Raw genomic sequence first — 14,557 nt, forward strand, 5'->3', positions numbered from 1 at the left:
GTGGGTCCGGGCCCGGGGACTGCAGGGCCGCGGCGGGGCGGGCAGGGTCAGCAGGGCACATACTTTCTCGAAATCCACCCTCCTGGGCCCCCGCAGCCCAGTTTCTCCTCCCCTCAGCCCACCTTCTCCGCCCAACCCCTACTCGAAGCCGGGCGGCGGCCGCGGTGAGCCCGGCCTCCCGGACCTGGGGGCCGCGAGCGCTGGGTCCCCGCGGCCCAGCTGAGCACCCCCGGGGGAGGGGTCTGAGCAGCCGGGCCTGGATGGGGCGGGGCGGGGCGCAGCCGGGGGGTGTGTCCGAGGGCGGCTGGCGGGAGGGGCGGCCGGGACGCCAGGGGCAGCGGGGCCGGGGCAGGGCAGACTCGCGTCCCGCGGAGCCTTCCAAGCGGGAGGGCGGCTTTCTCCTCGGACCTACCGAGCGGCGGCGGCGGCAAGATGCACGGCGGCGGCTCGTGGGGCGCGCTCCTGGCCTCGCTGCTGTGGGTCGCCGCGCGGTGCCAGCAGAGAGGTGAGCCGGGCCCGGGTCCCTGGGTCCTTGAGTCCCAATACCCGGCAGGCTGGCGGGCTGGGGCGGCTGCAGACAAAGCCTGGCGTGTTGGGGCTGCTGGAGTCCGGGCGCGCATCCTGGCCAGTCTCTCCTCCGACTGGGAGCCTCGGACACGTGGGTCTCCCTCACCGGCTGGGGAGGGCGGGATAGGGGGTGCTTTCAGTGCCCCGGCTGCGCGGCAGGGGGTGGCGGGGCTGCTGGCCGGGAGACTGGAATGAATGGGGAAGGAGCTCTCCTGAGTCGCCCTCATTGTCCGACTGAGCTGTCTGGGTCGCCGCAGCCGGGGAAGGGCGGACTCCTCCCGGCCACTCGCAGCCGGGCTTGCTAGTAGGGAGAGATGCGGAGAGAAGCGCGCCCCTCGCCAGCCGTCCCGGGGAGGGGGACCCGCAGGCGGTGTCCGGGGGGCACTAATGCACCTTCCCGACCCGCGCGCGCTCTTTGTGCTGTCGGCGAAGTGTCCGGACCCGCTCATTCCCCGCGCGGGTTTGACCGTGGGCGCGCCCGGGCGAGGGACCGGAGGAGAAGGGAGCACCTTGTTTGAGCGTTACACCGATTGAGAACAGAAACTCAAAGCTAATTTTCCGTTTCTGTCCTTGCGGCGGCGGGGGAGGAGGTGAGGGGGTGGGGAAGAGAGAGAGAGGGAGAGGATTTTTTTCCCTTTGGGGGGACTATCCCAGTCCCCACGACACCCGCAGAGAGTAAATCTTCGCATAGTGGCTTCGCGTTGGCTAGGCAGTCACAAATATTTGTTGAAAACATCTTAAAGTATGCAACACCATAATAAAGGGCGTATTCCCACAAATACAAACTTCATTAAAAAAAAAAAAAGTACGGGTCAAAAGTAGTGGGCGGAATTCGCAATGCCCTCGTGGGAAACGTGTGTTTGGACATTGTGCTGAGTTGTGAGCTCTGCAGAAACGCGACCATCTCATTCATTGAAGCATTCATGATGGAAGCACTGGACCGGAGCTGGAAAAGCAGCTTTGAATAGCTGCGAGTCTGCTGCGCCGAGCCCGGCTGGGAACGAGGGAATTTACATAGTTATCAGCCAGAAGAAAGGAGCCTTTCGGGAGGGAGAGGAGCCTTTGACTCTGCGAGTGGACTCGTGTCTATCACGCTGCTGAAAGTGAACAAGTCCCGCTTTCCCACAGGGTAGAGAAAGAGCAGCTTGCCTCAGCTTATTGTTCCCGAAATTGAAAGTCTCAGACTGAGGAGATGCCCTGAGGGTTGTCCTGGCCCTTCCGGGCTCCGTACTTGGTTATGAATGGTGTTTGGAGAAAGTGGAACCTCACCGGGCTTTCCTGCTTTGAGATGCTGCGGAAAACCTCCCAGGGAAGGAGCCCTGGAATGTTTCCCTGTTTGCCTTCCGCACCCCACCAACCCTCACCCTTCCTAACTAGCCTCCTTGAGGGAGTTCTGATTAATTTTTATTTATTTAATTATTTTTTGGAGACGGAGAGTCGCTCTGTCGCCCAGGCTGGAGTGCAGTGGCTCCATCGTGGCTCACTGCAACCTCCGCCTCCCGATTCAAGCTATTCTCCTGCCTCAGCCTCCTGAGAGGCTGAAAGCACAGGCGCGTGTCACCACGCCCGGCTATTTTTATTTTTATTTTTTAAGTATTTTTAGTAGAGACGGGGTTTCATCATATTGGCCAGGTTGGTCTCTAACTCCTGACCATGTGATCCACTGGCCTCAGTCTCCCAAAGTGCTGGGATTAAAGGCGTGAGCCACCGCGCGCGGCCTGATTTTTTTTTTTTTTTGAGACGGAGTTTCACTCTTGTTTACCCAGGCTGGAGTGCAATGGCACCATCTCGGCTCACCGCAACCTCCGCCTCCTCCTGGGTTCAGGCAATTCTGCCTCAGCCTCCTGAGTAGCTGGGATTACAGGCACGCGCCACCATGCCCCGTTAATTTTTTATATTTTTAGTAGAGACAGGGTTTCACCATGTTGACCAGGATGGTCTCGATCTCTTGACCTCGTGATCCACCTGCCTCGGCCTCCCAAAGTGCTGGGATTACAGGCGTGAGCCTGATTTTTTTTTTTTTTTTAAAGAAAGATTTTATGCCCCATGAATAACATGAATAACTAGTAAAGTTGTGTGTTTTGGTGATAATACAATAATCCTTACTTGCAAATCACCTGCCAGTTAGCTGTCTGGTGCTTACTTTTTGTGTGACTATCATTTTCAGTTAACGTTCAGATTGTTAGAAGTTCCCCATCATTTTTGCAGCTTCTCTGAGTTACCCTGCAACCCACAGTCTATGACCTGATGGCTCACTTTCTTTTGAAATATAACCTGTTTCAAGTGAGCTCCTCCTAAGTATTGAATATGAGGTATTGTGTTTGTAAAAATAATGTGATAAATTCATAGCTGGCAATCACATAATATTATATTTGCTGCATCACTTTCGTTTGAAACCATCCCCCTTTCTTCCTAAACAAAATAGACAATTCTCAGTATAGAAAAAAAAATCTGTGAGTAAAAGAAAATTCACTTCATTCTCATATATGACAGTATTCAAGTTTAGCAAGTATGTACTCCACAGTAAATTATGCATGCCTGAATTGATTTCGAAGTTGCATTTTTCTTTTCTGTTGCTGTATTCTCTAACTAAGGAACCATGAAAGATATTGATTGTAGCAATTGGAAACAAGCGTACGTGTAATAGAAGCATCATTGCCCATCTCCTGTGTAACCTGGATTTCAGCCCATTCCTTTTTCCCCCTCTTCTTTTGCAGACATTAAATATAAAGCCTACATCTGTAGTTAATCTAGCGTGATTGAGAATTCAGATACAAGATTAGAATAAATAACATATACCGATCTTTAGCGTCTTGTGCCACTCTTAGAATTGCACTGCTTTATAAACTCGTATCATAAAATGTTTCTGGGACCATTTATTTCAAGGTAATGATCCTTGAAACACCGTACCATTTTATACTAATTCATTCATAAAATCCAATGGAAATTCATTTTCATTGGAAATTGTCATGGAGAAATAACACAAGCTCTATCTTTAAGCTTCAGGTGTTTAATTCTCTGGCTTTACTAGCTATGGCAAATTGGGCACATAACCTGTGTTTTAGTTATACCATCTGTAAAATGGGAATTATAATAGTGCCTATCTAGAAGGGATGTTAATGATTAAATGAAATAATGTGAGAAAAGTTCTTAGACCTCAACAAGCATGCTTACCTATGTTCATCATTATTACTATTTTATAAATAACTAATATTTTTAAGCTATATTCTCCAAAAAGCATAACTGTTTAGAAATTTGGAGTCTGGATTTGGAATCAAATAGTCTTGGGCTCAAATGCCAAACTTGTCACTTTGATTAGCCACAGCCACGGCTAAGTTTCTTAGCTTCCCTGAATGTCAGCTTTCTGGCTATAAAATGGTTAAATGATAGCTGAAACATATTAGCACAGTGTGGGGCGTGTCATAGGCATTCACTGCATGATGGTTATTACTGTTATGCCTATTGTACATGCTTATCATCCTTGACATTCTCTCTCTTTCATTGCTGAAATCCATTTGGTCATTAAGTCTTGTTGATTTTACCTCCCGAAAATCTGTGCAATCTCTCTCCCATTTTTTATTCCCACTGCTGGCTAGGCTTAGGAATTGTTTGTTTTTCTCAGGAAGTGGTGTGATGGTACACTCAGCAGGCCAGCAGCCTCACCTCTTCCCCCTCCTTAACCTAGCCATCGCTGAGAAGTTTCTAGAAACACCATTTCGATAATCACTCCTACTCTTGTTTGAAATCCTTTCCATTTCTCACCATTTCTTTATCAAATTACTTAATGTTCCCCAATGTGGCTGACTTTCCTTCCTTTGTGTTTAAGCAAGTGGTCTTCTTCTGTGGTGTGCCCTTTCATTCCACCATCCATCTCCTGGGCCCACCCCATGGGTTTAGATTAATGTGCCCCAAACCCCTCACTTTATAAGATGCACAACATAACAATATTCTGCTGCATCACGTTGTGGGTAAGGCAAGGAGGCTGGGACCCCAGCTGGCCTGCTGTCTCAGAGCTGAGAAGCATTATCTGGTACACAACTGCACCTATTTGTAGCTAACCAGTGTTTCCTGGCACATGTGCTATTAAGTCCTGGACAATTCTTTCATCTGGGTTCTAAAGAACCCTGGAAGATCTTCCCAGCCCTCTCTCTGCTGAGGTATTTGTTAGACCCCTTCCCTGGATTCCCAGGGCTTTCCCTGCTCAATGCTTTTGTCTTGCTTGTCATAGGGTCAATAATTGGCTTGCTTATCTGTCTCACCCTCTTGCTCAGGCTTCTTAAGCGCAGGGACTGCTTTATTCATATCTGCCTGTTCATTGCTTTGCAGTGTTTCTAGCAGCTGGTAGCCACTTCTCATTGTTGAGCTAAGTTGAAATGAATATTTTTATTTAGGAATCAAGTAACTTTAAAAGTATTTTGAATATATAATCTACATTTATGGTACAAAATGGAACAGGTACTCTAAGGTATGTCGAAAAAAAGTTAAGACTTTGTCACCCTCTTTTGAGGTAACCACTGCCTTCAGTTTTTTGGGTAAGCTTCTAAAGGTGTTTCTTCAGGTCACTTTTATTTATTTTTTATTAATTAAATAATTAATTTTTATTTTTTCTTTGAGATGGAGTCTCACTCTGTCACTGAGACTGGAGTGCAGTGGCACGATCTCGGCTCACTGCAACCTTCACCTCCTGGGTTCAAGCCATTCTCCTGCCTCAGCCTCCGGAGTAGATGGAACTACGGGCGCCCTCCACCATGCCTGGCTAATTTTTGTGTTTTTAGTAGAGATGGGGTTTCACCATGTTGATCAGGCTGGATAGTCTCGAACTCCTGACCTCAGGTGGTCCACCGGCCCCAGCCTCCCAAAGTGCTGGGATTACAGGCATGAGTCACTGAGCACGGCTCAGGTAACTTTTCAAAGCAAGCTACATCATAAAACCTACTACTTCCCTAATAGCGTAAGAGGGGCACCAGTGATTTCCTGACAAAACATGGATGCATGGAACAGTATCCCTCTCTCCACTGCCCTCCGCTCATACTAACTTCTTCACTGGACCTTGTGCAGGATATTGAACACATCACTTAGTAAATGTATATATTTGCAAACTTTTGACCTTGCAACTTGTCCTTTGGAGTAGGTCTCTGACAGAAAGGTATTATTAGAGCAGTGTTTTACTAGATCTTTTGGGGTTTAAAAACTTAATTGATTTCATGCCGTTGTACTTCTTCTAAAAGTATTGTTTACCATTGTATTAATAAGCTATTTTTAAGCCCTAGAGAATTTTTAAAAGTATATTTTAGAACCTTATGATTTATGATAGAGGAGTTTGAGAATAATTCTATTAGACGTTAAGGATAAGTTAATATATTGAACAATAAGTATGACTTATTACTGGAACGCTATGGCAGGTACAGAAAAACTTTATTTAAAAAAAATTGTGTGTGTGTTTTTTTTTTTTTTTTTGAGACAGAGTCTCACTGTGTCACCCAGGCTGGAGTGCAGTAGCCTGATCTTTGCTTACTGCAACCTCTGCCTCCTGGGTTCAAGTGATTCTCTTGCCTCAGCCTCCCGAGAAGCTGGGACTACAGGCACATGCCACCATGCCTGGCTAATTTTTTGTATTTTTAGTAGAGACAAGGTTTCACCCTGTTAACCAGGACAGTCTCAGTCTTCTGACCTCAGGATCTGCCCATCTTGACCTCCCAAAGTGCTGGGATTATAGGCATGAGCCACCGTGCCCAGCTAAAAAAAATTTCTATTGAATAAGTCTATACGTTGAATATAAAAATTAATGGATAGCAGCTGGACAGAACTCTGGAACTTAGACCTAAGTTGAAGTTTTTCGTTACATTCTTCAGAAATGTTTGGATGAAGAAGATAAACTGTCATCTCCTAAGAATAATGTATGTAGGTTATTTACAAGTTTGCAAATAATTATTTTACCTTTTTTATTTCAAAAAAGATGAATATGCATCCACAGACAATTGAATAAACCAAGGCATTGCAAAATTAATGAGGAGAAAAAACGCTTCATAGAAGTAATTTAGTTACGGTCATGAACTTTGGTTCTGTTGGAACATGTCTATCAGGGAGCTATTTCAGCATAAAATACCACGCGATAGCTGGGTTCATTGTATTTTCATGTCCTTTATACCAGGGGTGACAGTCAGTGCCCAGAGTAACCATTTGATAATAAATAGCACGGAATCTTCCCACTTGTGTCTTTGTTTTCTCAAGGCTGGCTCCTTTCCTTGGGTTAACTTGTTCTTAGTCTTGCTTGGGGGCAAGAGGCAGACAATGGAGGCAGTGAGAATCCAAATCAGCTTGGTGGTAACATTCTTGCCTAGGTAAGCATTTATCTGGAAGTGTTCATTCAGAAATGGTGGCAGAGAAACAACCCGAAATCAGCAGTGTGATTTTAGTGTGTGTGCACATTTTTTTTTTTAATCAACGATTTGAAGTTTGAATCTCTTCATTCCAGAAGTTATCTTTGAAGTCTGATCTGCTGGCCCAGCAGGCAGTATGACTGACATTCTTGTGCCAGAGAACCTCCTGTATTGCTGGTGGGAACGTCAGTTTTAGATCCATGTGTATTTATGGAAAGTGCCATCTTTTCTCATTCCTGAAAGTATTTCCTGCATCTTGTTCCATTGCTCCATAATTTCCTGCCAGAACCTTAGGAAATTATGTCTCTCTGACCCTAACAGTGTTAAAGAAGATAAGTAAATTTAGCAGATCATTTTTAGTTAAAAGAGAACAATTAGAGGCGGGAAAAAACCCTCGTGCCACTGTGTTGATTATGATACACCATCCTTTTTCCTTTGTTCTTCCTTTGATGTGGAGTCTCACTCTGTTGCCTAGGCTGGAGTACAGTGGCTCGATCTCGGCTGACTGCAACTTCTGACTCCCCGGTTCAAGCGATTCTCCTGCCTTAGCCTCCTGAGTAGCTGGGATTATAGGCGTCTACCACCATGCCAGGGCAATCTTTATATTTTTAGTAGATATGGGTTTTTGCCATGTTGGCCAGGATGATCTTGAACTGATCTCAAGTGATCCGCCTGCCTCAGCCTCCCAAAGTTCTGAGATTACAGGTGTGAGCCACCAAGCCCAGCCTACACCACACATATAGATGTCTTCCAACCTTTTGGTAATGACAGAATTTTACTCACAACAAGTGGAATCTTGTTATCTCCAGCCTAGGACAAGGAATTCGTTCCTTCTCCTGTTGGCTGCCGTCCCTGTTCTGCTGTTCTTGGGATTCTTTCGGTTACATAGTCTTCATCTTCCTTTTCTGTTTCTCTTTTTCTGTACCCCCTTATCCAAATTGTCTCCCTGAATTTTGTTTCTTTCCTTGAAACACTTCCTGTTTTTTTGTTTCACTTCCTCTCTGTTACCACTGCAAATGATCACCAGTTATAGTGTAACTGGCGGCTCTTACTGGGTCTCTGATGCTAGCTCGCGTCCTTTCGTTGAATCTAGTCCTGCACTGCAGTTAGAGAAATCTTGCCAAAATACTGCCTTCATAATGTGCTCCCTCAGCTCCTGCCCACCTGCTGCAGCCCTCCGTAATCCCTCCAAGTTTAGTTAAAGCTACCCTGCCCTTCTCCACACCTTTCTGTAGCTGAACTATTAGCTTCTATTGCAGGGATCTCCTTCCTGTCTAACTGTATGTGGTATATTGACTTGCAGCTGTGTGATTTTGTTACATGACTCTCTCACCTGAAATGTACTCCTGTTTCCCACCTAAAATCTAACCCGATCACTCATACACAGGCTGCGACATACCAACCCTAGGATGGCCTCAATGTGATGGCCTGTTTCCACTGTCTCACTTCTGAATCTGGATTGTATTTTGTGATAAATTTGGGTTCCCACCCAGCCAGAGTTGCCATCTGGTCCTCTTTTGAATGGCATGGAGAACGCCATGAGCCAATATCAAAAAGAAGGGACATTTCTGTTTCGAAGATCAAAACCTTCGCTCCCAGCATTTCTTTGAATTATGCAAACAATTCCAGGGTGGTTCTAGTGTTAAAACCTGGGTCATTAGTAGTGGGAGGGCAGTAACACTGAGAAATTCCCCACAGGTAGTCAGGTTGCCTGAGCAACCACAAAGCCAGTCCCGGACTCTGGATAACAACCCCAGCCCTGGCCTCTCTCTGAGTAGGAGGTCCTTCAGACGCTTAGATTTTGTTCCATCCAATCAAATGGATTGCAGTTCATTTGATCTGGGTAGGAACCAAATCTGTGTTTCAAAAAACCTTTTCTCATACTGTATCCAGAGGTACAAGGGCCTTTCCAGTTGGTCTTCAAGCAGACCTTTTGGGTTTCTAGTTTAAATAGTTGTTTCTAGAACTCTTCTTGACACTGCTTGCTTTCTGTCTCTGCAGCTGTGTCCTGTGCTGGGCTAGCACTCTTTCCCCACCCCTCAAAATCCACAGTCTGTCTTCTCAGCCCTTTTATCTGAGTCTCCAACTCTGCCATTTCTACCTTTGCTTTTTTTTTTTTTTGAGACAGAATCTCACACTGTCGCCTGGGCTGTAGTGCAGTGGCGCGATCTCAGTTCACTGCATTCTCTGCCTCCTGGGGTTCAAGCAATTCTACTGCCTCAGCCTCCCGAGTAACACACACAGGCCTCCCAAAGTGCTGGGATTACAGGTGTGAGCCACTGCGTCCAGCCTCTACCTTTGCTTTTGTACAAAATAAATTTTTCCGACTCATTAGCACTTCACTGCTGGCTTCAGGGGCATACTTTTGTTCCTTCTAGGAGTTTGGAGTGGGGAGAATTGGAGATAATGCATCCACATGTGAATGCTTTGGAAACTCCCAGCTTTTTGGTTTAAAAGGGAGTTAGCATTTTTTTTTTTTTCCTCTGAGATGGAGCCTCGCTATGTCACCCAGGTTGGAGTGCAGTGGCACAATCTTGGCTCCAACGTCTGCCTACCCAGTTCAAGCGATTCTCTTGCCTCAGTCTCCTGAGTAGCTGGAAGCGGCTGCCACCACACCCAGCTAATTTTTGTATTTTTGGTAGAGACAGGGTTTCACCATGATGGCAGGCTGGTCTTGAACTCCTGACCTCAAGTGATCTGCCTGCTTCAGCCTCTCAAAGTGGTGGGATTACAGGTATGAGTCACTGTGCCCAGCTGGGAGTTAGCATTGATTGACTGATTGAGAGTCTTGCTCTGTCATCCAGACTGGAATGCTGGAGTGCAGTGGTGTGATCTCAGCTCACTGCAACCTCCACCTCCCGGGTTCAAGCGATTCTCCTGCTTTAGCCTCCCAAGTAACTGGGACTAAAGGCACATGCCACCACACCTGGCTAATTTTTGTATATTTAGTAGAGACAGCGTTTCACTGTGTTGGCCAGGCTTGTCTGGAACTCCTGACTTCGTGATCCACCTGCCTTAGCCTCCCAAAGTGCTGGAATTACAGGCGTGAGCCACCTCTACTGGCCATAAGTTAGTATTTTAAAGAGTTAACACCTCATTGGAGAGGAGAATAGTATTTCCTTGTAGGATTATTGTCATTTGTATTCAGTTTTTTAAACTTTTTTCATGCACTTGCTCATTCATGTATTCACTCATTCATCCACGCATTGAAGACATGTTGGGACCTTCCTCCACTCTTCCAGGCCCTGGGTCAAGGATGTTCAGAGGTAGTGTGTCTGGAGAACCCTGTTCTCGGCTGCCTTCCTCGCTGTGAATCCACAGCACTTCTTGACATTCTTGGTGTATTTGCTTTTGAAGTCCAAGGAACTGAAAAGTACATATATCAAAAGGAATTTTCTCCATAAGAAATGATGATCAAGGAAGGAGGTAAGGAGTTAAAGTCACAGGAGTGGACATTGCCATCTACGTTCTGCTTGCTCATGTTCATGTAAGTTAGGAGTGAAATGATAGGCCAGGTCTTGGGTGGAGGAAAGCGGGGGAGGAGGGACAGAGGTGTGCAGCACTCACTGGCTGCATTATTGGAGGAGCGGGGTCAGCTTCTACACCAGATGCCACTGTTGGTGAATGGCTGTTTCCCTTAGGCTTCCTTTTCTCCATGGAGAACTCAGAGTCATCTGCTTGGCAAACCCTTCTGTGTCTGTCAGAAGAGCAGACTCAAACGGTGACACAGAAGTTCCCTCTCTGAGCTGCACATTAAATTTCAATAATACCAATACCCAGGTCTTACCCCCAGGAATTATATGTCCTGTCTGGGATGGGGGTCCTATCATTTGCATTTTAAAAACACTTTTGGCCAGGCGTGGTGGCTCATGCCTATAATCCCAGCAGTTGGGAGGCTGAGGCAGGCAGATCATGAGGTCAAGAGATCGAGACCATCCTGACCAACATGGTGAAACCCTGTCCCTACTAAAAATACAAAAATTAGCTGGACATGGTGGTGCGTGCCTGTAGACCCAGCTACTCAGGAGGCTGAGTCAGGAGAATCGCTTGAACCCAGGAGATGGAGGTTGCAGTGAGCTGAGATCATGCCACTGCTCTCCAGCCTGGCGACTGGCGACAAAGCAAGACTCCGCCTCAAAAAAAAAAGAGCTTCCCAGTTGATTCCACTGCACAGCCAGGGTTGAGAACGGCTCAGTTAACATTATAAACTTTGTTGGTGAATGCAGTTTATGCAGCAATGCAAGGAGGCAGGATCTGCAGCCACTCCTCTCTCTTGTCTGTAGGATGCAAATTGTAACATTGATCCTGTCTTGCCTGCCACAGACCACAGGCTAGTTCTCTGTACATAACAGATGTGGGAATACTCAGGCCCCAACTGATTCTCCTCACTTCATGTCAGTTTGAGGATATTCCCACAGCTCTGTGAAGTGGGGATAACAGCACCCACACACCTCAGAGCTGTGAGCAACCCCTGCATTTAGATGGAGCCCACGTTGGATCAGTGAAGTGGCTCAGGGAAAGCCAGTTTCTTCTGTGTCCTCATTGTCCCTTGTATAGTGTTTTTCAATGGGAAAGTTCTCACTTGATGCTTCATTGTCGTGCTCGTGTTTAAATGGGCTTCCCCACACTTTAAAGACTAAACTGCTGACTTACTCATTCACCAAGACCCTTCTTTCTTTGAAAAATACTCCTGATCAAATATGACATTTAGAGTCCTCATGTTTGGGGATAAAGTCTGTTGTTGCAGAATTGGGTGTTGATCTATCTGGTGTTGCACTGAATTGTTCATTCTTTAATAAATTCATCCAAAATTTAATAAGTGTCTTGCACATTCAGGCATTATTTTGTGCCACATCCCTTCTTTCTCAGCACCTTTAAATGAACAGGTCTCAGCAGCCTTTTCTCTGAGATTTTCCAGGCCCCACTGTCTCCCATGATAAAACCTGCTGATCTCCCTTGCACCTTCTCACATCTCATGACTCCAGGGTCTAGCTGTCTTTATTCACCTACTGTTCCTGTCCTCTTCTGCTCTTGTCTTTTTATATTTATTTATTTTTTAGATGTAGTATCACTCTGTCACCCAGGCTGGAGTGCAGTGGTGTGATCTTGGCTCACTGCAACCTCCACCTCCCAGGTTCAAGTGATTCTCCTGCCTCAGCCTCCCAAGTAGCTGGACTACAGGCACCAGCCATCATGCCCGGCTAATTTTTGTATTTTTGTAGGGATGGGGTTTCACCATGTTGGTTAGGCTGGTCTTGAGCTCCTGACTTTAGTTGATCCACCTGCCTTAGCCTCCCACAGTGCTGGGTTCACAGGCCTGAGCCACTGCACCTGGCATGCTCTCATCTTTAATTAATGGTTCATTATGCATTTGCTTTCCTGGCCTGCTTCAGAAGTTTTCCTCAATATTTGGCTTATTATTGCTCTTCCACCCAACAAAATAAGAGCCATTTTCCTTTCTACATCCCTGTCATGCACAGACACACGTGCACACACACCCCCCTCCTACACATCCGTCTATATTGACTTACAGACCAACTGCCTACCTGGCTTCCCTGCTGCAGGCACTTGGAGAGATATTGCACTAACCCCAACAGAGCAGGACGAGAACCTGGGCCTGGGTGTGGAACAGGTTCTTCTGGAAGGACCAGTCCAGCTGCACGTGCTGGGATGGTCTAATGTAGCCCGTAATGTAACAGTTTGGAAGAGCCCAGAAAGATGTTGGCATTGGAAGTTCCCCTGAGTTAATGGACTGTGAGGCTGACTTATCCCATCTCTGTCGAATTGCTTTAATGGCATCCCAGTCTCTACTGAGTGGGACTTCCAAGGCCCTCTGTGATCTGACCCTGCTCAGACCTCTCCACACCACTGCTAACCATATCTTGGCCATTCTGTGATATCTGTGGTTCCACCAGATCCACATTATTCGTGGATAATGTGGCCTTTATTTCACCTGTGGCATTCTGACTTATTCCAGCCTGTCATTCTCCTAATTGTTTCCATAACGATTTTTCTTTACATCTGACTAGTACATCATTTTGCAACTATTTGTTGACTTGCCTGTCTCTCCTTAAGGGCTGAGAATTTTGCCTATATTTCTAACACCTAGCACAGTGCCTGGCATACAATGTAGATTCTGTAAATATTTGTTGAATGAACAGATCCCAATACAGACAAACAGTGGAAATCTATTAATAGTGGGTATTGTTTTGAGACCAGAGAGATGGGCAGAGGGGGTTAGGGAAGTCCCTAGTGAGGAAGCAGAGTGATGATCTCCTGGGGAAGGGCAGGGGCTGGCTCCAGAGGGCTAGAGACCTCAGTGGGTCACACAGGCAGGATTTTTTTTGGGGGGTAGGGGGTGGAGTCTCGCTCTGTCACCCAGGCTGGAGTGCAGTGGTGCAATCTTGGCTCACTGAAACAAACGTCTACCTCCTGGGTTCAAGTGATTCTTCTGCCTCAGCCTCCCAAGTATCTGGGACTACAGGTGCCCACCACCATGCCTGGCTAATTTTTTTTTTTGTATTTTTAGTAGAGATGGTGGTTCATCATGTTGGCCAGACTGGTCTCAAACTCCTGACCTCAGGGGATCCACCCACCTTGACCTCCCAAAGTGCTGGGGTTACAGGTGTAAGCCCCGGCACTCGGCTTCAGGCCGGATTTAAAGACAGGGAATAAGGAATAATCTAGGGAATCAGACTAAGAAAGAGAATGGACAGACCTTTTTGGAACCAAGGCCTCTGCTCACATTCTAAACCAGAGTACATGGTCAGGAGCAAGCCAGCAGCAGAAACAAGAAGTTCAGACATTCTCTGCACTCATGAGTGCAGTCCAAATACGGATACAGAAAATCCACAGAATCTGGTAGCCAGGAGGACCCTGATGACTTGAAGACATTATTAATTTGGCACGTTCTCATCTACCCAAACAATACAAAGGAGAAATGGATTACATTTTTTGTAATGGGATTATTTACTGATGATGAGTATTCCATTCAGCCTTGAAACTTAGATTATATTCAACAAAAACTGATTTCTAGATTTAGAGCCACTGACCTCTAAGCATCTCAAGCCAGAAATTCATCAGTACATGTAGTCAACAAGTATTTGGTACAAGGTGGACCTTGTACCCCAGACCCCATTGCTAGGAGTCAAGCATGAGAAATTCCAGGAATCCTACTAAGTGTGTTCCTCAGTTCAGATTTGGGAGAGATTTCTGTTTCTGAAGGTCTCAAATACCTATATCGCTCCACTTATTTCTGTGGGGTAGTATCATTGTCAACAGAAGGAGAATTCTAATTAAACACTGTGCTTCTACTGCATGAAGTCTCCTTTTAAAGAATATCACTTCAAAATACTCTGTGTGGCTGCAGACTTGTTGGCATTTGCTGAGTAGTGATATTTTTATATATAGTATTTTTTTTTTTTTTTTTTTCGAGGAAACTCTACCTGCATGGCTTTAAAGGACTTTCTTTAAGTGAGAGAACAGCTGTTCTCCTCCAGGCATTCTGGGCTAAGACATCCTCCTCCTCTCAGGAACAGAACAAAGGCATACAGAATTTATGTCACAGATGGATTTTTGTTTGATAAAAATCACTTATTACTGAATGAAAG

At 46.1% G+C, this 14,557-nt stretch overlaps 1 protein-coding gene across 2 annotated transcripts in view; it reads left to right on the top strand.

Annotated features, from left to right (window-relative positions):
• Positions 1-355: 355 nt before the first annotated feature.
• Positions 356-14,557, top strand: part of LAMA1 (laminin subunit alpha 1) — a 177,656-nt gene continuing 163,454 nt past the window's right edge. For both annotated transcript variants that reach the window (XM_008979513.5, XM_035270592.3), the window contains exon 1: positions 356-505. In XM_008979513.5, the coding sequence (XP_008977761.4) occupies positions 433-505 (73 nt within the window). In that variant the 5' untranslated portion in view covers positions 356-432. The remainder of the gene's footprint in view (positions 506-14,557) is intronic.

Source organism: Callithrix jacchus, chromosome 13 (genome assembly GCF_049354715.1).
Source record: "Callithrix jacchus isolate 240 chromosome 13, calJac240_pri, whole genome shotgun sequence".
Taxonomy (NCBI): Eukaryota; Metazoa; Chordata; class Mammalia; order Primates; family Cebidae; genus Callithrix; species Callithrix jacchus.